This window comes from Ranitomeya variabilis, chromosome 8 (genome assembly GCF_051348905.1).
Source record: "Ranitomeya variabilis isolate aRanVar5 chromosome 8, aRanVar5.hap1, whole genome shotgun sequence".
In the NCBI taxonomy this organism is placed as follows: Eukaryota; Metazoa; Chordata; class Amphibia; order Anura; family Dendrobatidae; genus Ranitomeya; species Ranitomeya variabilis.
Window position 1 is genome coordinate 32,865,483 of NC_135239.1, and position 23,376 is coordinate 32,888,858.

General features: G+C 43.5%; 1 protein-coding gene across 2 annotated transcripts in view; it reads right to left on the minus strand.

The window, feature by feature from the left end:
- The window catches only part of AGBL4 (AGBL carboxypeptidase 4), a 1,613,281-nt gene extending 1,590,112 nt beyond the window's left edge, over positions 1 to 23,169 (minus strand). Inside the window, exons 1-2 of one of the 2 annotated variants that reach the window (XM_077277378.1) lie at positions 22,978 to 23,096; positions 22,574 to 22,650 (exon numbers count right to left, since the gene is read on the minus strand). In XM_077277378.1, the coding sequence (XP_077133493.1) occupies positions 22,574 to 22,650; positions 22,978 to 23,090 (190 nt within the window). In that variant the 5' untranslated portion in view covers positions 23,091 to 23,096. Of the gene's footprint in view, positions 1 to 22,573; positions 22,651 to 22,977 lie in introns of both variants that reach the window. The other variant, XM_077277379.1, reaches the window with a different exon arrangement.
- Positions 23,170 to 23,376: the final 207 nt, after the last annotated feature.

A 23,376-nucleotide genomic window follows, 5' to 3' on the forward strand; every position in this document is an offset into this window, starting at 1 on the left:
GGAATCAAATCTATGGCACAATCGCACTCCCGGTGCGGAGGTAATGAACCAAGCTTAGGTTCTTCAAAAACGTCACGATATTCAGTCAAGAATTCAGGAATCTCAGAGGGAATAGATGATGAAATGGAAACCACAGGTACGTCCCCATGCGTCCCCTTACATCCCCAGCTTAACACAGACATAGCTTTCCAGTCAAGGACTGGGTTATGAGATTGCAGCCATGGCAATCCAAGCACCAACACATCATGTAGGTTATACAGCACAAGAAAGCAAATAATCTCCTGATGATCCGGATTAATCCGCATAGTTACTTGTGTCCAGTATTGTGGTTTATTACTAGCCAATGGGGTGGAGTCAATCCCCTTCAGGGGTATAGGAGTTTCAAGAGGCTCCAAATCATACCCACAGCGTTTGGCAAAGGACCAATCCATAAGACTCAAAGCGGCGCCAGAGTCGACATAGGCATCCGCGGTAATAGATGATAAAGAACAAATCAGGGTCACAGATAGAATAAACTTAGACTGTAAAGTGCCAATTGAAACAGACTTATCAAGCTTCTTAGTACGCTTAGAGCATGCTGATATAACATGAGTTGAATCACCGCAATAGAAGCACAACCCATTTTTTCGTCTTAAATTCTGCCGTTCACTTCTGGACAGAATTCTATCACATTGCATATTCTCTGGCGTCTTCTCAGTAGACACCGCCAAATGGTGCACAGGTTTGCGCTCCCGCAGACGCCTATCGATCTGGATAGCCATTGTCATGGACTCATTCAGACCCGCAGGCACAGGGAACCCCACCATAACATCCTTAATGGCATCAGAGAGACCCTCTCTGAAATTCGCCGCCAGGGCGCACTCATTCCACTGAGTAAGCACAGCCCATTTACGGAATTTCTGGCAGTATATTTCAGCTTCGTCTTGCCCCTGAGATAGGGACATCAAGGCCTTTTCCGCCTGAAGCTCTAACTGAGGTTCCTCATAAAGCAACCCCAAGGCCAGAAAAAACGCATCCACATTGAGCAACGCAGGATCCCCTGGAGCCAATGCAAAAGCCCAATCCTGAGGGTCGCCCCGGAGCAAGGAAATCACAATCCTGACCTGCTGAGCAGGATCTCCAGCAGAGCGAGATTTCAGGGACAAAAACAACTTGCAATTATTTTTGAAATTTTGAAAGCAAGATCTATTCCCCGAGAAAAATTCAGGCAAAGGAATTCTAGGTTCAGATATAGGAACATGAACAACAAAATCTTGTAAATTTTGAACTTTCGTGGTGAGATTATTCAAACCTGCAGCTAAACTCTGAATATCCATTTTAAACAGGTGAACACAGAGCCATTCCAGGATTAGAAGGAGAGAGAGAGAGAGAAAGGCTGCAATATAGGCAGACTTGCAAGAGATTCAATTACAAGCACACTCAGAACTGAAGGGAAGGGAAAAAAAAAAATCTTCAGCAGACTTCTCTTTTCTCTCCTTTCTCTGTCAATTAATTTAACCCTTTTGGGCCGGTCAAACTGTTATGGTTCTCAATGGCAAGAGAACATAGCCCAGCAAACATAAGTACTAGCTCTTGGAAGGATGGAAACTAAACTGACCATGAACTAAACCTGCCGCACAACTAACAGTAGCCGGGTAGCGTTGCCTACGTTTTTTATCCCTAGACGCCCAGCGCCGGCCGGAGGACTAACTAATCCTGGCAGAGGAAAATATAGTCCTGGCTCACCTCTAGAGAAATTTCCCCGATAGGCAGACAGAGGCCCCCACATATATTGGCGGTGATTTTAGATGAAATGACAAACGTAGTATGAAAATAGGTTTAGCAAAATTGAGGTCCGCTTACTAGATAGCAGGAAGACAGAAAGGGCACTTTCATGGTCAGCTGAAAACCCTATCAAAATACCATCCTGAAATTACTTTAAGACTCTAGTATTAACTCATAACATCAGAGTGGCAATTTCAGATCACAAGAGCTTTCCAGACACAGAAACGAAACTACAGCTGTGAACTGGAACAAAATGCAAAAACAAACGAGGACTAAAGTCCAACTTAGCTGGGAGTTGTCTAGCAGCAGGAACATGCACAGAAAGGCTTCTGATTACAATGTTGACCGGCATGGAAGTGACAGAGGAGCAAGGTTAAATAGCGACTCCCACATCCTGATGGAAACAGGTGAACAGAGGGGATGATGCACACCAGTTCAATTCCACCAGTGGCCACCGGGGGAGCCCAAAATCCAATTTCACAACAGATAACAGTGCAATCCTACTAGCCGCTGCCCCCCTCCCCACATGCTACATCCCTACCATAAGACGCACCCACACTTTCCTCCCAAATTTGGAGGAAAAAAAGTGCGTCTTATGGTCGGAAAAATACGGTAAATATTAAAGGGTTTTTCGTAAATGTAAATCTAAACCTTTTTATTTAGTGCTTATTTTTATGGTCTTTACCTAAGCACATGCCCCCAGAAATTCCAAGAGCACTACCCTTCAGTAAAGAGAAAAAAAAATTCTCACTAAATAAAAAGGCCCATATTTTAGCAACCGCATAGCAGATTTTTTTTTAAAAAAAATGAACACTTAAGGGAGCAGCAGTAATAAAATAATAGCAAAAACTGGTCAGTTTTGACATGTTTTCTGTTGTGAAATTGGATTCTGGGCTCCCCCGGTGGCCACTTGTGGAATTGTACTTGTGTGCATCATCCCCTCTGTTCACCTGCTCCTATCAGGATGTGGGAGTCGCTATATAACCTTGCTCCTCTGTCAGTTTCATGCCGGTCAACAATGTAATCAGAAGCCTTTCTGTGCATGTTCCTGCTACTAGACAACTCCCAGCTAAGTTGGACTTTTGTCCTTGTGTGTTTTTGCATTTTGTTCCTGTTCACAGCTGCTGTTTCGTTACTGTGTCTGGAAAGCTCTTGTGAGCGGAAATTGCCACTCTGGTGTTATGAGTTAATGCTAGAGTCTTAAAGTAATTTCTGGATGGTGTTTTGATAGGGTTTTCTGCTGACCATGAAAGTGCCCTTTCTGTCTTCTTGCTATCTAGTAAGCGGACCTCGATTTTTGCTAAACCTATTTTCATACTACGTTTGTCATTTCACCTAAAATCACCGCCAATATATGTGGGGGCCTCTGTCTGCCTTTTGGGAAAATTTCTCTAGAGGTGAGCCAGGACTGTCTTTTCCTCTGCTAGGATTAGGTAGTTCTCCGGCTGGCGCTGGGCATCTAGGGATAAAAAAACGTAGGCATGCTACCCGGCCACTTCTAGTTGTGCGGCAGGTTTAGTTCATGGTCAGTATAGTTTCCATCTTCCAAGAGCTAGTTCTCATATATGCTGGGCTATGTTCTCTCGCCATTGAGAATCATGACAGTTTGACCGGCCAAATAAAAGGGTTAAATTACTGGCTGAGAAAGGAGAGAAAAAAAAAGTCTGCTACAATTTTTTTTTTTTTTCCTCTAGTTCTGAGTGTGCTCTTAATTGAATCACTTGCTAGTCTGCCTATACTGCAGCCTTCCTCTCTTTCTCTCCTTCTTATCCTTGAATGGCTCTGTGTTCACCTGTTTCAAATGGATCTTCAGAGTGTAGCTACAGGTTTGAATAATCTCGCCACAAAGGTACAAAATTTGCAAGATTTTGTTGTTCATGCACCTATGTCTGAGCCTAGAATTCCTTTGCCTGAATTCTTCTCGGGGAATAGATCTCACTTTCAAAATTTTAAAAATAATTGCAAATTGTTTTTGTCCCTGAAGTCTCGCTCTGCCGGAGACCCTGCACAGCAGGTCAGGATTGTAATTTCCTTGCTCCGGGGCGACCCTCAAGACTGGGCTTTTGCATTGGCACCAGGGGATCCTGCGTTGCTCAATGTGGATGCGTTTTTTCTGGCCTTGGGGTTGCTTTATGAGGAACCTCATTTAGAGCTTCAGGCGGAAAAGGCCTTGATGTCCTTGTCTCAGGGGCAAGATGAAGCTGAAATATACTGCCAAAAATTCCGCAAATGGTCTGTGCTTACTCAGTGGAATGAGTGCGCCCTGGCGGCGATTTTCAGAGAAGGTCTCTCTGATGCCATTAAGGATGTTATGGTGGGGTTCCCTGTGCCTGCGAGTCTGAATGAGTCCATGACGATGGCTATTCAGATCGATAGGCGTCTGCGGGAGCGCAAACCTGTGCACCATTTGGCGGTGTCTACTGAGAAAACGCCAGAAAATATGCAATGTGATAGAATTCTGTCCAGAAGCGAGCGGCAGAATTTTAGACGAAAAAATGGGTTGTGCTTCTATTGTGGTGATTCAACTCATGTTATATCAGCATGCTTTAAGCGTACTAAGAAGCCTGACAAGTCTGTTTCAATTAGCACTTTACAGTCTAAGTTTATTCTATCTGTGACCCTGATTTGTTCTTTGTCATCTATTACCGCGGACGCCTATGTCGACTCTGGCGCTGCTTTGAGTCTTATGGATTGGTCCTTTGCCAAACGCTGTGGGTATGATTTGGAGCCATTGGAGGCTCCGATACCTCTGAAAGGGATTGACTCCACCCCATTGGCTAGTAATAAACCACAATACTGGACACAAGTGACTATGCGTGTTAATCCGGATCACCAGGAGGTTATTCGCTTTCTGGTGCTGTATAATCTACATGATGCTTTGGTGCAGGGATTGCCATGGCTGCAATCTCATAACCCAGTCCTCGACTGGAGAGCTATGTCTGTGTTAAGCTGGGGATGTAAAGGAACTCATGGGGACGTACCTTTGGTTTCCATTTCATCATCTATTCCCTCTGAGATTCCTGAATTCTTGTCTGACTTTCGTGACGTTTTTGAAGAACCCAAGGTTGGTTCACTACCTCCGCACCGGGAGTGCGATTGTGCCATAGACTTGATTCCGGGTAGTAAATACCCTAAGGGTCGTTTATTTAATCTGTCTGTGCCTGAACACGCGGCTATGCGAGAATATATAAAGGAGTCCTTGGAAAAGGGACATATTCGTCCTTCGTCATCTCCCTTAGGAGCCGGTTTTTTCTTTGTGTCTAAGAAAGACGGCTCTTTGAGGCCGTGTATTGATTATCGACTGTTGAATAAAATCACGGTTAAATATCAATATCCGTTACCACTGCTTACTGATTTGTTTGCTCGTATAAAGGGGGCCAAGTGGTTCTCTAAGATTGATCTCCGTGGGGCGTATAATTTGGTGCGAATCAAGCAGGGGGATGAGTGGAAAACCGCATTTAATACGCCCGAGGGCCATTTTGAGTATTTGGTGATGCCTTTTGGTCTTTCAAATGCCCCTTCAGTCTTCCAGTCCTTTATGCATGACATTTTCCGCGATTATTTGGACAAATTTATGATTGTGTATCTGGATGATATTCTGATTTTTTCGGATGACTGGGACTCTCATGTCCAGCAGGTCAGGAGGGTTTTTCAGGTTTTGCGGTCTAATTCCTTGTGTGTGAAGGGTTCTAAGTGTGTTTTTGGGGTTCAAAAGATTTCCTTCTTGGGATACATTTTTTCCCCCTCTTCCATCGAGATGGATCCTGTCAAGGTTCAGGCTATTGGTGATTGGACGCAACCCTCTTCTCTTAAGAGTCTTCAGAAATTTTTGGGCTTTGCTAACTTTTATCGTCGATTTATTGCTGGTTTTTCTGATGTTGTAAAACCATTGACTGATTTGACTAAGAAGGGTGCTGATGTTGCTGATTGGTCCCCTGATGCTGTGGAGGCCTTTCGGGAGCTCAAGCGCCGCTTTTCTTCCGCCCCAGTGTTGCGTCAGCCTGATGTTGCTCTTCCTTTTCAGGTTGAGGTCGACGCTTCTGAAATCGGAGCTGGGGCGGTGTTGTCGCAGAGAAGTTCCGACTGCTCCGTGATGAGACCTTGTGTTTTTTTTTCCCGTAAATTTTCGCCCGCCGAGCGGAATTATGATATTGGGAATCGGGAGCTTTTGGCCATGAAGTGGGCTTTTGAGGAGTGGCGTCACTGGCTTGAGGGGGCCAGACATCAGGTGGTGGTATTGACTGACCACAAAAATTTAATTTACCTTGAGTCTGCCAGGCGCCTGAATCCTAGACAGGCGCGCTGGTCGTTGTTTTTCTCTCGGTTTAATTTTGTGGTGTCTTACCTACCGGGTTCTAAGAATGTTAAGGCGGATGCCCTTTCTAGGAGTTTTGAGCCTGACTCCCCTGGTAATTCTGAGCCCACAGGTATCCTTAAAGATGGAGTGATATTGTCTGCCGTTTCTCCAGACCTGCGGCGGGCCTTGCAGGAGTTTCAGGCGGATAGACCTGATCGTTGCCCACCTGGTAGACTGTTTGTTCCTGATGATTGGACCAGTAGAGTCATCTCTGAGGTTCATTCTTCTGCGTTGGCAGGTCATCCTGGAATCTTTGGTACCAGGGATTTGGTGGCAAGGTCCTTCTGGTGGCCTTCCCTGTCACGAGATGTGCGAGGCTTTGTGCAGTCTTGTGACGTTTGTGCTCGGGCCAAGCCTTGTTGTTCTCGGGCTAGTGGATTGTTGTTACCCTTGCCTATCCCGAAGAGGCCTTGGACGCACATCTCGATGGATTTTATTTCGGATCTGCCTGTTTCTCATAAGATGTCTGTCATCTGGGTGGTGTGTGACCGTTTCTCTAAGATGGTCCATCTGGTTCCCTTGCCTAAGTTGCCTTCTTCTTCCGAGTTGGTTCCTCTGTTTTTTCAAAATGTTGTTCGTTTGCATGGTATTCCGGAGAATATCGTTTCTGACAGAGGGACCCAATTCGTGTCTAGATTTTGGCGGGCATTCTGTGCTAGGATGGGCATAGATTTGTCTTTTTCGTCTGCTTTCCATCCTCAGACTAATGGCCAGACCGAGCGGACTAATCAGACCTTGGAGACATATTTGAGGTGTTTTGTGTCTGCGGATCAGGATGATTGGGTTGCTTTTTTGCCTTTGGCGGAGTTCGCCCTCAATAATCGGGCCAGCTCTGCCACCTTGGTGTCCCCGTTTTTCTGTAATTCGGGGTTTCATCCTCGATTTTCCTCCGGTCAAGTGGAATCTTCGGATTGTCCTGGAGTGGATGCTGTGGTGGAGAGGTTGCATCAGATTTGGGGGCAGGTGGTGGACAATTTGAAGTTGTCCCAGGAGAAGACTCAGCTTTTTGCCAACCGCCGTCGTCGTGTTGGTCCTCGGCTTTGTGTTGGGGACTTGGTGTGGTTGTCTTCTCGTTTTGTCCCTATGAGGGTTTCTTCTCCTAAGTTTAAGCCTCGGTTCATCGGCCCGTACAAGATATTGGAGATTCTTAACCCTGTGTCCTTCCGTTTGGACCTCCCTGCATCCTTTTCGATTCATAATGTTTTTCATCGGTCATTGTTGCGCAGGTATGAGGTACCGGCTGTGCCTTCCGTTGAGCCTCCTGCTCCGGTGTTGGTTGAGGGTGAGTTGGAGTACGTTGTGGAAAAGATCTTGGACTCTCATGTTTCCAGACGGAAACTCCAGTATCTGGTCAAATGGAAGGGATACGGTCAGGAGGATAATTCTTGGGTCACTGCCTCTGATGTTCATGCCTCCGATCTTGTCCGTGCCTTTCATAGGGCTCATCCTGATCGCCCTGGTGGTTCTGGTGAGGGTTCGGTGCCCCCTCCTTGAGGGGGGGGTACTGTTGTGAAATTGGATTCTGGGCTCCCCCGGTGGCCACTTGTGGAATTGTACTTGTGTGCATCATCCCCTCTGTTCACCTGCTCCTATCAGGATGTGGGAGTCGCTATATAACCTTGCTCCTCTGTCAGTTTCATGCCGGTCAACAATGTAATCAGAAGCCTTTCTGTGCATGTTCCTGCTACTAGACAACTCCCAGCTAAGTTGGACTTTTGTCCTTGTGTGTTTTTGCATTTTGTTCCTGTTCACAGCTGCTGTTTCGTTACTGTGTCTGGAAAGCTCTTGTGAGCGGAAATTGCCACTCTGGTGTTATGAGTTAATGCTAGAGTCTTAAAGTAATTTCTGGATGGTGTTTTGATAGGGTTTTCTGCTGACCATGAAAGTGCCCTTTCTGTCTTCTTGCTATCTAGTAAGCGGACCTCGATTTTTGCTAAACCTATTTTCATACTACGTTTGTCATTTCACCTAAAATCACCGCCAATATATGTGGGGGCCTCTGTCTGCCTTTTGGGAAAATTTCTCTAGAGGTGAGCCAGGACTGTCTTTTCCTCTGCTAGGATTAGGTAGTTCTCCGGCTGGCGCTGGGCATCTAGGGATAAAAAAACGTAGGCATGCTACCCGGCCACTTCTAGTTGTGCGGCAGGTTTAGTTCATGGTCAGTATAGTTTCCATCTTCCAAGAGCTAGTTCTCATATATGCTGGGCTATGTTCTCTCGCCATTGAGAATCATGACAGTTTTCATTAAATGTGGTTGAGGTTTACTCTACTGCTGCTTTATGTGGAAAAGTCCTGCAGCAATATTACATCCAATAATGCAATATATGGAATGCATAATAGATTCATGGCATATGCCATTTAAAACTACCGTATCTTTAAAGATATTGTAAACTTTAAAAATAAATCATAAAAATCTGGCAAAAAAACAAACTTATCATTTCTCGAGCGAGAAACTTTAAGACATTGTAAAATGTTACCAGCTGCATCCAAAACAGATTAAGGTGGCTTAAAACATTAGCTCCAGTGACAAAACAATAAAACTGATGGATTTTGATGGCCCTAGGTGGCTGAGACCTTGCTATCATGGGTCAATGCCTTATAGCAGCTATGGGCGTTCTTCTGAAGGACTACAATTCCGTATTTTAGCACCTCAGCAGGACGCATGCACTTTTAAATGGAGGGGAAAGACTGTGAAAGTAGACATCACACTTAGCAGGAGCACCTTGCCCTTACGCACTGCCTGATAGAAACTGCAAGAAGACAAAGCCCTCAAAAATTTCAAGTTAAAGTCAACATCTGTAATACTTAGATACATATCTCCACGAATGCCTTGAGGAGGAACGATCAAAACTATTTTTTGGAAATGGTTAAAAATTTGAATAAACCTAATTTTTTATCATATTTCCGATCGTCCAACTTTCCCATTATATCTCTTACGGCAATTTTTTTCCCATTCCCCTCACATCTTGTCTGACCAATGGTGCAGATCAGAAACCCGTTCACCGAGATTTTCCAGTAGATTGCAGGTGGGTAGATCATTCAGGGTTTGAAACAATGGAACATAATGATTGAACACTGTGTCTGTGCCAAAATTTTTCAGTAAATTGTGACATTCCGTTGTCGTAAATGTCGTAAATGTCTAAGTTTCACTCCATTTAATACAAGTTTGAGCACAGGTACTAAATAATAAAAATGACAAGGAGAGGGGAGGTGGTTAATCTTACGGCATTAACCCATTATCTACCAATGTCCCTTTTTTGGGACGCCTAATCTTTAGCTTCTAGCAACTAAGATTTTATAATTTTTATAATTAGGTCCAATTTTTTGTGTTGTGTTTGTAAAATGAATGTTTACAAAATAGGAAATCATGTCATTGTCATTTTTTATTGAATATTGGGATGCCCTTTTCTGAAAAATCCGTACTTGAAAAAATTTTGCAAATTATGTTTCTGATTCATTGGGACCCAAATCATTAAAAATCTGTCATTAATAAAAAAAAAAAAAAAAAAAGGAAATTGCTAATTTGGCTAGTAATGGGTTAAGTACGACATATTTATGATTCCATTTCTAAATTAAAGATACAAAAAAAGTTGCATATTCTAGGCAGGTCATAGTGGTCTTTAAAAAGGAGTGGAACAAACAGTATATATATAGTATATTGCAATCATTTCTAACATGCATAAAAGGTTGCAATTTGCACAAAATTTTACAATAACGCGTGACATTTGACACATTTGCTTCCGGCTCTTATCTAACATTAGGGAGAACAGTGCCATGCTTAAAAAGTTGCGGTGAAATAATTTTCACCAAATTTTTGCATTAAGGTGCAACATTTGATAAATATGGGTACACTTAACCCCTTTCTCACCTTGGGCGCATCCATACGTCCCTGTGACCTGGGCCTTATTGACCTGGGACAGATGGATACGTCCAGGCGATCGTGTGCGCACACAGGCGCCACCGGGTTTCAGTAAAAAAAAATTAACATTTAAAAAATAAAAACATCAAAAGACATTGCATCCATAAATAAATATTTGTATGATAAAAAATATAAACAATAAAAGTACACATATTTGGTATCGTCGCGTCCAGAGAGTCCAGGCCTAAAAAATTGTCCCACTAGTTAAGCCTTGTAGTGAACACCATTAAAAAAAGCATTGTTTTTATGCCTTTTTTTTTATCATCATACCGCCGAAAAAAAATGTAGAATAAAATGCAATAAAAAAAAAGACTGATATAAATAAACATGGCACTGCTGGATGGTGCCAAGATGCGACTGTCCAAGCCGAGAACCACTGGGGAATGAGCTGCTAGGAGCGCAGCGTCAGTGACTAGCGGTGACGTCATTGATTTTACCGGCGGTCACTGAGGCTGTGTTCCCAGCTAGGCTGAACTGCGGTGACCTCAGTGAGATCCCCGTTAGCACAGTGAGAAAGTCTAACAGCGCAGAGGCGAGCTCACCACGGTTCAAATTCATCGCAATGAAATTCTCCTGGTTATCTCGCCTCTGCACCATGAGACTTTCTCACGGTGCTAGCAGGAATCTCACTGAGGTCACCGCAGTTCAGCCTAGCTTCTGGATAAAAACCGGATGACTGAAAGCTGGGCTATACCTTTCAGCACAAAGATGTGAACACTGTATCCTTATGAGAATATTTCTGGAAAAACTTATTTTTTTTCAAAGATGTTCAGCTATGTTTTTTATTTTTGTAAAAAAAAAGGTTCCCTATCTTTTTTTTATATATATTTCAATCATGTGAATGGCAGGATAATTTTAATTTGCAGGCAGTCTAGCGCCGAACAATTGATGTTTAGTGAGAATGTTACTTTTCTGCAAAATATTTTTCAATTACTACATTTTACAGCCAGCTAATTCACAATTTTTACGCTGAGGCAGAACATTTTACCTTCGGATTTGTGAAACACTAAATGACTGACTGTAAATACTGTTATTTGTTATGTGCTACAAAAATGAGCTAGTTGAGCAGCAGACAGAATCTATTTATAATTTGCAGAAAACTGGCAACCAGTTGTACAAGATAGACTAATGGAAATGTCATTTACAATGACAATACATTTAACTGTTTGAAGGATGGGACTGGGATCAGGCGTGCTGCATTGTACTTGTCAGATAAAGACGAGGAAAAATTAGCCTTCTATGTACTTTCTGGAAAATGCGGAACGCTGGAAAGTGCATTTGCATATTCTGAACCTTTACAATAATTATCTGTAGCGGCAGGAAGCAAATAGCCTAATATTATTACATGACATGTGCTGAGGTTCCAAAAGAAGATGAAATTTTATTTACAGTCTATGTATATATATATATATATATATATATATATATATATATATATATATATACAGTGGCTTGCAAAACTATTTATCCCTGTTAGCATTTTTCGTGTTTTGCTCCCTCACAACCTGGAATTTCCCTTTTTGTTCTAGGATTTGCATCAGTTCATGTTTACAGCTGTGAATATTTGGTTTTCTTTTTATTGTAAAACAAACAACAAATAGGACTAAATAACTGAAAACTTTAGTGTGCAAAACTATTCACCCCCCCTAAAGTCAGTACTTTGTAGAGCCTCCTTTTGCAGCAATTACAGCTGCATGTCGTTTTGGATAAGTCTCTGAGCTTTCCACTGAGATTTTTGTCCAGTCCTCAAGGCAAAACTGCTCCAGCTCCTTCAAGTTAGATGGTTTCCTCTGGTGAACAGCAATGCCTAGACCACTCCAGAACATTTACACGTGTTTCCCCTTAAGTCTTAAGACTTAAGTCTTGCTTTGGGCCATTGTCTTGTTGGAAGGTGAACCCCCGTCCCAGTCTCAAATCACTGACAGACTGAAACAGGTTTTGCTCAAGAATATCCTTCTATTTCGCACCAGCCATCTTCCCCTTGACTCGGACAATTTTCCCTGTCCCTGCTGCCGAAAAACATCCCCACAGCACTATGCTGCCACCACCATGTTTCACTGTGGGAATGGTGTTCTTGGGGTGATGAGCTGTGTTGGTTTGGTGCCAGACAGAGTTTAGTTTGGTGGCCAACAGGTTCAATTTTGGTCTAATCTGATCACGGTACCTGCCTCCATACATTTGGGGAGTCTCCCACATGTCTTTTGGAAAACTCAAAATGAGCCTTAAAATTTTTGTGCATTAAGTAGAGGCTTTTTTCTGCCCACTTTTCCATAAAGACCACCTCTAAGGAGTGTACGGCTTATTGTTGTCATTTGGACAGATACTCTGCTTGGGAACTCTGCAGCTTCTTCAGGGTTACCTTTGGTCTCTGTGCTGCTCTCTGATTATTGCCCTCCTTGCCCGGGCGGAGAGTTTTGGTGGGCGGCCCTCTCTTGGCAGATTTGTGGTGGTACCATGTTCTTTCAGTTTGATGATAATGGATTTAATGGTGCTTCAGGGGATCATCAGAGATTAGGATATTTTTTATAACCCAACCCTCACATGTACTTCTCAACAACTTTGTCCCTGACTTATTTGGAGATCTCCTTGGTCTTCATGGAGGTGTTTGGAGATCTCCTTGGACTTCATGGTGGTGTTCGGAGATCTCCTTGGTCTTCATGGTGTTTGGAGATCTCCTTGGTCTTCATGGTGGTGTTTGGAGATCTCCTTGGTCTTCATGGAGGTGTTTGGAGATCTCCTTGGACTTCATGGAGGTGTTCGGAGATCTCCTTGGTCTTCATGGAGGTGTTTGGAGATCGCCTTGGTCTTCATGGTGGTGTTTGGAGATCTCCTTGGTCTTCATGGTGGTGTTCAGAGATCTCCTTGGTCTTCATGGTGTTTGGAGATCTCCTTGGTCTTCATGGAGGTGTTTGGAGATCTCCTTGGTCTTCATGGAGGTGTTTGGAGATCTCCTTGGTCTTCATGGAGGTGTTTGGAGATCTCCTTGGTCTTCATGGTGTTTGGTTAGTGATGCCTCTTGTTAATGGTTTTGCAGCCTCTGTGGTCTTTCAGAAAAGGTAAAGTGTATATACTGACAGACATGTGACACTTAGATTGCACACAGGGGGACGTCCGGTCACTAACCAGGTGACTTATGAAGGTAAATGCTTGCACAAAAAATTTTTAGAGGCTTGATCGCAAAAGGGGTGAATACATATGCACATGCCAATTTTTAGTTATTTGATTCCATAAATTTAATCTATGCCTATATTTTTCCCATTCACCTCACCCACTTAGACTATTTAGCGCGGATGCATCACACACAAATCGGATTACAAAAATATTTAAACACAGGTTGTAATGTAACAAAATAGGCAAAAAACAAAGGGGGTGAATACTTTCGCAAGCCACTGTATATACACATATATATGGCAATTATAAGTTTGGTGAATCCTCCTGCTTTTGGCTGAAAGGTGTTTTCTTTCCTGTTTTATATGGTGTAGTAGGGAAGAGGCGGCCAAATCTCAGGAATGGGGAGGCGCAGGAACGAAAAAACAACAACTTCGGATTCAGGAGAACAGCGGCATTTACACCGGGTAAAGAAATTACATATTTATGTCAAATGACAGGTAATCTTCAAAGAGCACCAGTCCATAAAGAGAGATATATCTGAAATTGTGCTTGTTAACCTCATTATTAGGCTCTTTCCAGATTGCTCAGCTAACAGGAAATACTCCAAATTCTTTATTTCTGACTCTTAGGTCATGTTCACACCAGTCCTAGCATACATTCTGCCCAGTGTATGTTGCCCTTTGAAGGTCAAAGCTGAAACAGAGACTTGATGGATCCATTAGAAGTCACTGAGATCCATCAGGATAAAATTTCACGACAATTTTATCCCATAGATGTCATAACACCTGTCATATGGGTGAACAGATTAAGAAAATAAATAAAAAATATAAATAAATGGACGTATCCAATATATTTTAATGAAAAGAAAAACATTAATTACAAAAGATTCCGTAATTTGTCTGGATACCTTGCATATCCTGCTCCATCTCCCGTAATCGGCAGCCTAATAAGAGAGCAATCAGCAGAGCGCGGCGGCATTCTAAGTGTCTTATGTAAGAAATGATAATTAGAACACAGAGGAATCGTTCTAAAAATACAACCTCTTTATGGCTGCACATAAACCACTTTTATATTGTGTTTTGTGCTTGTGCGGACACAATTATTTTGCACTTCCAGTCATTGTATATGGTATTTGTGTGGAATGCTTCATTTTACTCCACAATTATGTTGTTTCTATGCAACTGGGGGGGGGAAGGAATGCTCCTTTATAAATCGCACCACCAGTACTTGGTAAATGAGCCAATCCATTGCCCCGTGGCATAAAAAATGACATTGTAAGCTTGATGATAGAATACTGTATGTGTTTCTATAATATACTCAGATATACGATACCTATAAACTTAAATGTATATCATTAGCTTTATAATAAAAACGGAAAATAAAGTTAGAATTTATTACATGGTCAAAGACATAGAAAATAAACTAAACATAAAAAATAAGGTATTCAGCCCCTCAAAATTGAGGGAATCTGTCAGCAGGTTTTTGCTATGAAATCAAAGAGCAGCAACCCTGATTACAGTGATGTGTCACTTACTAGGCTGTGTTTTGCTGTTTCAATGCAATCAGTGGTTTATCAGCAGCAGATTATCACTACAGGACTAGATGTCTCGTGCCTCCTAGTCAACTGTTCTGTGTAACCACGCCCAAACCTCTGATTGGCAGCCTTCTTTCAATACACAGTTTACACAGAAAGCAGCTGCCAATCAGTGGTGTGTGGGCGGGGTTACACACAGCTCAGCATTCCGAGCTCTGCTAGATTTGCAGCAGAGATAACAGTGATGCTATGAAAAACTGTGGCACCCAGTAAGTGCTACCTCGCTGGAATCAGGGTCTCTGTCCCTATATTATGCTGTTCTCAGATTACACAGAAAAAAATTGCTGACAGATTCCCTTTAAAGTGGTTTTCCCAAGGTTATATATTCTCCAATATACATAGAATAAGGGATAACTTACTGCTCATTGGAGACCCCCCAGCAATCCCAAGAAAGGAGATGGCGAAGAGATCGAGCAAGTGAACTTCACTGTATATTCATTGTCTATTGGACTAATGAGTCCAGTGTTCAAATACTCTTTGAATAAGCTTCCTATTAGTTTTACCGAGAATTGTTCAAAATAGCACTGTGCGCCCTATAGGAGCTTTTTCTCATTAAAATCAGTCGGAAACTTATTCAAAGAGTAATTTTTATGTAGACTTAGAAACAGAATCCTAAATCCTCATCAAAAAACTCAGTGTGAACCTACCATCGAAGAGCTGATTTTTGGAGGCGAGAGTCCTGTAAGTAGACATTTATGGTATATACTTTCAATAAGCCACTCAGTAGGTAATACCCTCTTCATTTTTAGTGCGGTCCCCGGACTGGTTCAGTAGGATAAGGTGGCCCTTGGACCAAAAAACGTTGTGCATCCATGATCTCGGGGTAGGGTCACACCGCCGTAAATTCTCTCATCCAAGAGAATTGGGTCAATTATGCACATCACCCTCTGATCATCAGAGTGTGATCTGATTTTCTCCGATGAGGAGAAGATGGAGAAAAAAATGTCTCCATCTTCTCCATTGTGGAAATCGGACTGCACTCAGATGTCATCTGAGTGCAGTCTGATGGTTTCCAAGCACTCATTGACTTGCATGCACGAGTGCGATCCGAATATTAGATCAAAGTCAGGCATGCAGAGATTCTGTTTGTCCGACCGACTTGGTCCGAGGAACAAGTTTGGACATGTACACAGCCCGATACCATCTTGGTGCGATCTGATGGTTTGGTGGATCACACGAAAAGTACATTTCATGGCTCACACAGTGTAAAGTACGGCTTATCCATACTTTTTTTTCCTGTGTTTCTTATTAAAAAAAATATGTCTTCGTTAAAAGAAAAACATTTCATAAGAATGAGCAAAGTGTAAGAGGAAAATCACAGCTCTTCCTGACACAACTCCTACACGGAGCTGATTATAGCTCCCGAACCTTGTAAGGACCTTTGTCTAAAAATGTACCCGGGATACGAAGTTAGGTACATATATTAACTCCCAGTATACCACCCCCACACACGAATACAGGGAGAGGACCACTAGGGGGAGCTGTGGAGGAGCCGAGTGCAAAACCAACGCTGCGCCAAGCCCATGCTTCAATCACACTCAGGGGTCAAAAGAGGGATGGAGGAGCCATCAAAATGAAGAAAGTAAAACTGAGCGATCGTGAGGTTGTGAATGTAACACACTGCTACTCGAAAGAGTGCTTGTGCCATGTTCATAACCTTAAACCTTAAAGGGGTTGTCTTATCAAGACATGCACAATTAAGGCGTATGGATGTTACAGATCCGGAACAGACAGTTGCAAATATCGAGGGACTCTGATGTTCAGTGGTCAATCCATGTACAAGTGCTTCTCACAAAATTAGAATATCATCAAAAAGTTCATTTATTTCTGTTCTTCAATACTAAAAGTGAATCTCATATATTATATAGAGTCATTACACACAGAGTGATCTATTTCACGTGTTTATTTCTGTTAATGTTGATGATTATGGCTTACATCCAATGAAAACCCAGAAGTCATTATCTCATTAAATGAGAATAATTAACAATAACCACCTGCAAAGGCTTCCTAAGCGTTTAGAAAGGTCCCTTAGTCTGTTTCAGTAACTCCACAATCATGGGGAAGACTGCTGACCTGACAGATGTCCAGAAGGCAGTCACTGACACACTCCACAAGGAGGGGAAGCCACAAAAGGTCATTGCTAAAGAAGCCGGCTGATCACAGAGTGCTGTATCCAAGCATATTACCGTATTTTTCGGACTACAAGACGCACTTTTTCCCCAAAAAAAGGGGGGAAAATAGGGGGTGCGTCTTATAGTCGTAATGCAGGCTTACCCGCAGTGGTGTGGTGGCGGCGGCAGAGGTGCGGTATGGTGTGCGCAGGGTCCCTTCCACAGGTGAAGTGAGGCAGCGGCCCGGAATGCAATGTGAGCAGCAGAGCCAGGTTAATCACCGGTTTATCGGTGGCGGCGGTCCATCTTCCCGAGGCCGCGCGAGCGCAGATGGAGTGCTCTGCTTCCCGGGGCTTCAGGAAAATGGCCGTGTGCGCAGATGGAGATCGCGGTGGCCATTTTCCTGAAGCCGAGTTCGCAATCTCCTCCCGCGGCCATTTTCCTGAAACCCCGGGAAGCAGAGCACTCCATCTGCGCACGCGCGGCTTCAGGAAGATGGCCGCTGCCACCGATAAACCGGTGATTAACCTGACTCAGCTGCTCACATTGCATTCCGGGCTGCTGCGTCACCTCACCTGTGGAAGGGACCCTGCTCACGCCATACCGCTCATTATCCCCGCACCTCTGCCGTCGCCACACCACTACTGCAACCCCTCCATGGGCACCAGGCTGTGGCATCGCCCACCTAAGCAGGAAGGGACCCTGCTCAGGTGCACGCCGTACCGCATCACCCCACCTCTGCCGACACCATGCCTCCTGTGACCCTGCTCTGCCACCGCCAGCCCTCAGGTAAGATACTGTAAATTCGGACAATAAGACGGACCCCCATCTTATAAAAAAATATATTTTCTGCCATTTTCACCCCAAATTTGGGGTGTGTCTTATGGTCCGGTACGTCTTATAAAAATACAGTAATGGAAAGTTGAGTGGAAGGAAAAAGTGTGGTAGAAAAAGGTGCACAAGCAACCGGGATAACCGCAGCCTGGAAAGCATTGTTAAGAAAAGGCCATTCAAAAATTTGTGGGAGATTCCCAAGGAGTGGACTACTGCTGGAGTCATTGCTTCAAGAGCCACCACACACAGACGTGTCCAGGACATGGGCTACAAGTGTCACATTCCTTGTGTCAGCCACTCATGACCAATAGACAATGCCAGAAGCATCTTACCTGGCCAAGGAGGAAAAGAACTGGACTGTTGCTCAGTGGTCCAAGGTGTTGTTTTCAGATGAAAGTAAATGTTGCATTTCATTTGTAAATCAAGGTCCCAGAGTCTGGAGGAAGAGTGGAGAGGCCACAATCCAAGCTGCTGGAGGTCTAGTGTGAAGTTTCCACAATCAGTGATGGTTTGGGGAGCCATGTCATCTGCTGGTGTAGGTCACAGTGGTGTTTTATCAAGACCAAAGTCAGCGCAGCCGTCTACCAGGAAATGTTAGAGCACTTCATGCTTCCCTCTGCCAACAAGCTTTGTGGAGATGGAAATGTCATTCTCTAGCAGGACTTGGCCCCTGTCCACACGGCCAAAAGTGCCAATACCTGGTTTACAAACAACAGTATCACTGTGCTTGATTGGCAGCAAACTCGCCTGACCTTAACCCCACAGAGAACCTATGGGGTATTGTCAAGAGGAAGATGAGAGACACCAGACCTAAAAATTGACCAAGTATTGAGTGCATTTACTGAACATACATTTCAGTAGGCCAACATTTCGGATTTTAAAATCATTTTTCAAGCTGGTGTTATAAAGTATTCTAATTTACTGAGATAATGACTTTTGGGTTTTCATTGGCTGCAAGCCATAATCATCAACATTAACAGAATCAAACACGTGAAATAGATCACTGTGTAATGACTCTATATAATATAGGAGATTCACTTTTTGTATTAAAGAACTGAAATAAATTAACTTTTTGATGATAGTCTAATTTTTTGAGAAGCTCCTGTATTAAAGAAAATCCATGTGTCCTGGCAGCAGTTTGTTTCAAAATATCAAACAGTGCTTTCCCACCCTCCCCGGTCCACTTCTGCTCTCAGTGACTGGTATTGTCATGGTGACAGTGATATTGCAAAGCAGTGAAATCGGTGGCTCTGACCAAGTTGACAGCATGAGCCACTTCCCTCAATAATTGGCTGCAGCGTTGTCATGACGTCAGCTCTGCAGATAATATGATATCAGTTTCAGATGAGACTCATTGCAGGACGTGTGCAGGATCAGTAAAACACCAAATGCTTTTGGGATTTTTTTTAAACAGGGTAGGGGTTAGTCTGCTCAGTTGAGAGCTCCTGGATGTTTTCCTGCATTAAGGCTCTCAGCTGTTCACTGTTACCCACTCCCATCTCTTATATAATCTGGGCCCTGGCTAGCACTCATTGTCAGAGTTGCTTATGCTGCATGACTGGAGGTTGTTGGTGGTTGCTATTTGAAAAGATGATTGGTGGGTTTATCTGTGACTGTGTGTGATAATTCTCTTTCTTCTCAAAACTTTGGTTTAACCCCATCCTCCACTCTATTGCATTTCTCTGTTGTTTGTGTGAGTATATTTGTATATATTAGCTGAACAAACACAACTTGGTTCTTTGTGGAGCTGATCTGCAGTTCCCAGCAGCGGCCACTAAACTGTTGATGGCACTGTACTCTTCCCACTCCATCCACTATTTATATCCAGCTGCCGGAGCTGAGAACAGCTGATGGGTGGCAGTGCTGTTGTCACCAATCTGATACTGATGACCTATACTACAGAAAGGTCATCAATATCAAGACAACCCCTTTAAAGGGAATCTGTCAGCAGGTTAATGCTATGTCATCTGAGGACAGCATGACGTAGGGGCTGAGACACAGATTTTAGGGATGTGTCACTTATTAGGCTGTGTGCTGTTGTTTCAATACAACGAATGTTTTACCACCAGGCGATTATCAATGCCTGGACTACAGCTCACGTGAGCCCAGGTCTGACCACGCCCCCTCCTGTGATAAGCAGCTTACTGTCAATAGACAATGTACACAGAGAGCTATGGTGTGAGTGGGGGCGGCATTCTGAGCTCTGCTGCATGCTACATCTAAAAATTGTATCACAACTGTTGGACCCAGTAAACTAAGTGATACATCACTGGAATCAGGGTCACTTTTCCTACATTATGCTCCTCTCAGATGAGATAATAAAAACCTGCTGACAGATTCCCTTTAATCTTCTAGATTCCATATTCCATGATGAAACTGAAGGCATCTTGGTCTGTTCACTGCTTTAGGTGCTGGATTATAGCAGCGTGCGCGGATCCATTATACGGCAGCGTGCTGTAAACTACCCTACCATATCCTGCTGATTACCATTAATTAATACAATTACTATTCACCTAAAATTCATCTTCGATAATTATATCAACTCTATACAAACTTTATCCCAAGCTATGACAAAATGCTGCATGTGGTATATACCCACCCGGAACAATGCAAGGTTCTAGTGGAAGGGGGATAATTAGGGAATAATAGTATATGATTAGGAGCGTAAACGATTTCCTGGTCTTTCCATCTCTGTAAGTGGTTAATTATCACAACAATAATCCATTAGTAATAATTAGTATTGTGCGGCAGGTTTCTGACACTGCAATGTCTCTTCCTGCAATAATTATTACCAGCAATTAGTCGTTTGCTGCATGGCTACAAATGTAACGAGAAAAATAAAAACTGCAATCGCAAGTCAAAGATATTTCATAGGGGTCGGCGACCATACGTAACAATATTTAACGTCAATACGTCATAGGTCGGATCTGGCCTAAAATAACGATGGGGGCTCAATGTTGTAATCAGCAGCAACAGGTTTTGCTGTGTTTTTTGTGCGGTTTTTTTTTTGCTGCATTTTCGTTGTCTCTTGTCTTCCCAAAAAATCATGATGCATTTTCCTTAAGGTTTTTGTAGCAAAAACCGATACCTGCAGTTTTTTCCTCCGTTTTTGCATTTACTCATTGTTTCCTATGGGTGTAAAAATGCTAGCATGCTGCAGTTTTCCAAACCAGTCAGGAAAAAAAAAAACAATGTGTGTGCATAGGATTTCTGAAATCTCATAAACTTTGCTGGTACTGTAAAAAGCAGCTTAAAATTTGCCAAAAAAAAATTAAAAAACGCTGCAAAAACGCAACATATGAACATCGCCTAAAGGGGTTTTCCAGGCACAGTTGTTTTCCCCCTATTAGCTTGCCTGCATTAAAAATAATAGAAATCAGCTTTTACTCACCCTTTCCAGCTCCAGCGCTGCCTGTAACTTTGTTGACAGAGGTAAAGTCATGACTACGGCACAGGTGACCGCTGCAGCCAGTCACTAGACACGGCTCGCAGAACAGTGATCCGTATGTCATCCGTGTGCAGTGCGAGGATGCGATTTTCTCGCATGTAAGCATCCGTGTGACACCCGTATGGCGAGATTTTCTCGCCGGCTTGCAAAATGGACATATAATAGATCCATGGGCTCAAATATTAGTGAAAATATATATACTTGAACTTGACAGCGTGGGAAAATGTTCAGAAACTTTCCCACGCTACAGAGTACATGTCCGGTCAGGCAGGAGGCTGTTCAGGCAGCTTTTCATTCATTCCTTCGTGGTTTACAGCCTGGCCGGTAGCATTAGCACCACTCCCGGTTGTAAACTATTTAACCCCTTGAGATGGATGCAGCATGGGACTTGACAGTATAGCGGACAGGTATGAGATATTGCTGCTTTTTTATTTTGGATTTTTTTTACAGGAGAACGAGGGTCTTCAGTTGGATTGAGAGTGTAATAAAGATGGTAAACCTGTGTGTTTAATTATTTCATTAAAAGACGTTATCATCTTAATGTGTGTGTGTATTTTTTAATCCATTTAGGCTGTATGCACACGTTCCGGATTTTTTCGTGGGTTTTTTCGTGTTTTTTCACTATAAAAACATGATAAAAATGCATAAAAAACGCATACATATGCATCCCATCATTTAGAATGCATTCCGCAATTTTTGTGCGTATGTTGAATTTTTTTCCACGAAAAAAACGCATCGCAGTATAAAACACAGCGCGGTAGAAAACGCAGCATGTCCATTAATTTTGCGGATTTTTTGTGGATTTCCCGCTATATAATATTGTATTGGGAACCTCCGGAAAAATTCGCAGAAAAAAACGCGCAAAAAACACGAAAAAAACGCATGCGGATTTCTTGCAGAAAATGTCCGGTTTTGTTCAGGAAATTTTTGCAAGAAATCCTGACGTGTGCACATAGCCTTATACTACTGGATTAATAATGAATAGGCGTCTTATTGACGCCTCTCCATTATTAACCAGGCTTAATGTCACCTTACAATAGCAAGGTGACATTAACCCCTTATTACCCCATATGCCACCGCTACAGGGCAGTGGGAAGAGAGAAGCTAAGTGCCGGAATGGGCGCCTTTTCTGGAGTGGCTGGGGGCAGATGTTTTTAGCCGGGAAAATTGCGGGGAAGCCCAGGCAAGTTTTTCCCGTGAATTAATCCTTTAATTTAACACCTACAGCTCCCAAATTTTACACACAGACACTACTAACATTATTAGTCAGGGACATATAAAAAAAAACTAATGGCTATGCAAGTGTTAATGGATATGCAAGAGTTAAAAATGATGTATAAATAGGTAATTGCAGAGCAGCAGCGGTACCTGAATACTCTGGCGGTGTGCTGCCCCCTGAGCGGGCCGCGTATGTCACCTGGGTTACTATGGTTACCTGACACACAGATGAGTCTGAGGGTCTGACCGGGGACACGCCTGATGGTTGATGGGGGGATCGCAGGAGCATCAGCACTAAATGATCGGAGGGAAGAAGAGGTGAGGACAATCCACAGCCAAAAACCACAAGCGGCCCCCATAAGGGGGCCCCATGTAAGCACTGCTGCAGAGGGAGAGTGAGGGCCCCCCGGCCCCCTCAGGATGGATACAGCACCTGCTCTGTGGAGGGGCCACACCACCTACTCAGCACTGGGGCCCAATCATGTCACATCACACCCCTGGCTGCACCTCTGTGTGTCTGTAATGTCTGCTCTCCAGCCCCTATAAAGGGTTAATCCATCCCTCCATAGCCTCCCGCCCACACAATCAGCGCGGCATAGAAACAATAACAAACAAACAGACCCGTCTCCGCGCTGCCGCTGCTCTCCGCCATGTTTGTTGTCATCCGCGGTCACAGGCAGGAGACGCCGCTCTGCAGTCGCTATGGCGACCGCTGACGTTCTCCTGCGCTTCATCGGTGATGGGCGCCTACGTCACAGGAGGGGGCGTGGCAGAGCGGCGCTGTCCGAGGTGCTGGAGAGAAGCTGCGCGCGCAGCACGGGGAGGAGGCAGAGTCACGTGACGGAGCTGTGACGTCACCACGGGGGCGGAGACTGACTGTGTGGAGCCTCCTGGTGTGTGGAACTAGAAGTCTCAGCAAAAAAGATGCTGCAAAGACAGTGGGCTTTAATTTTGTAACCAGTAAATTGAGAGTTGATTTCAACACTAAACTCTTCTAGTTGTTTGGTATTTAACCCCTTA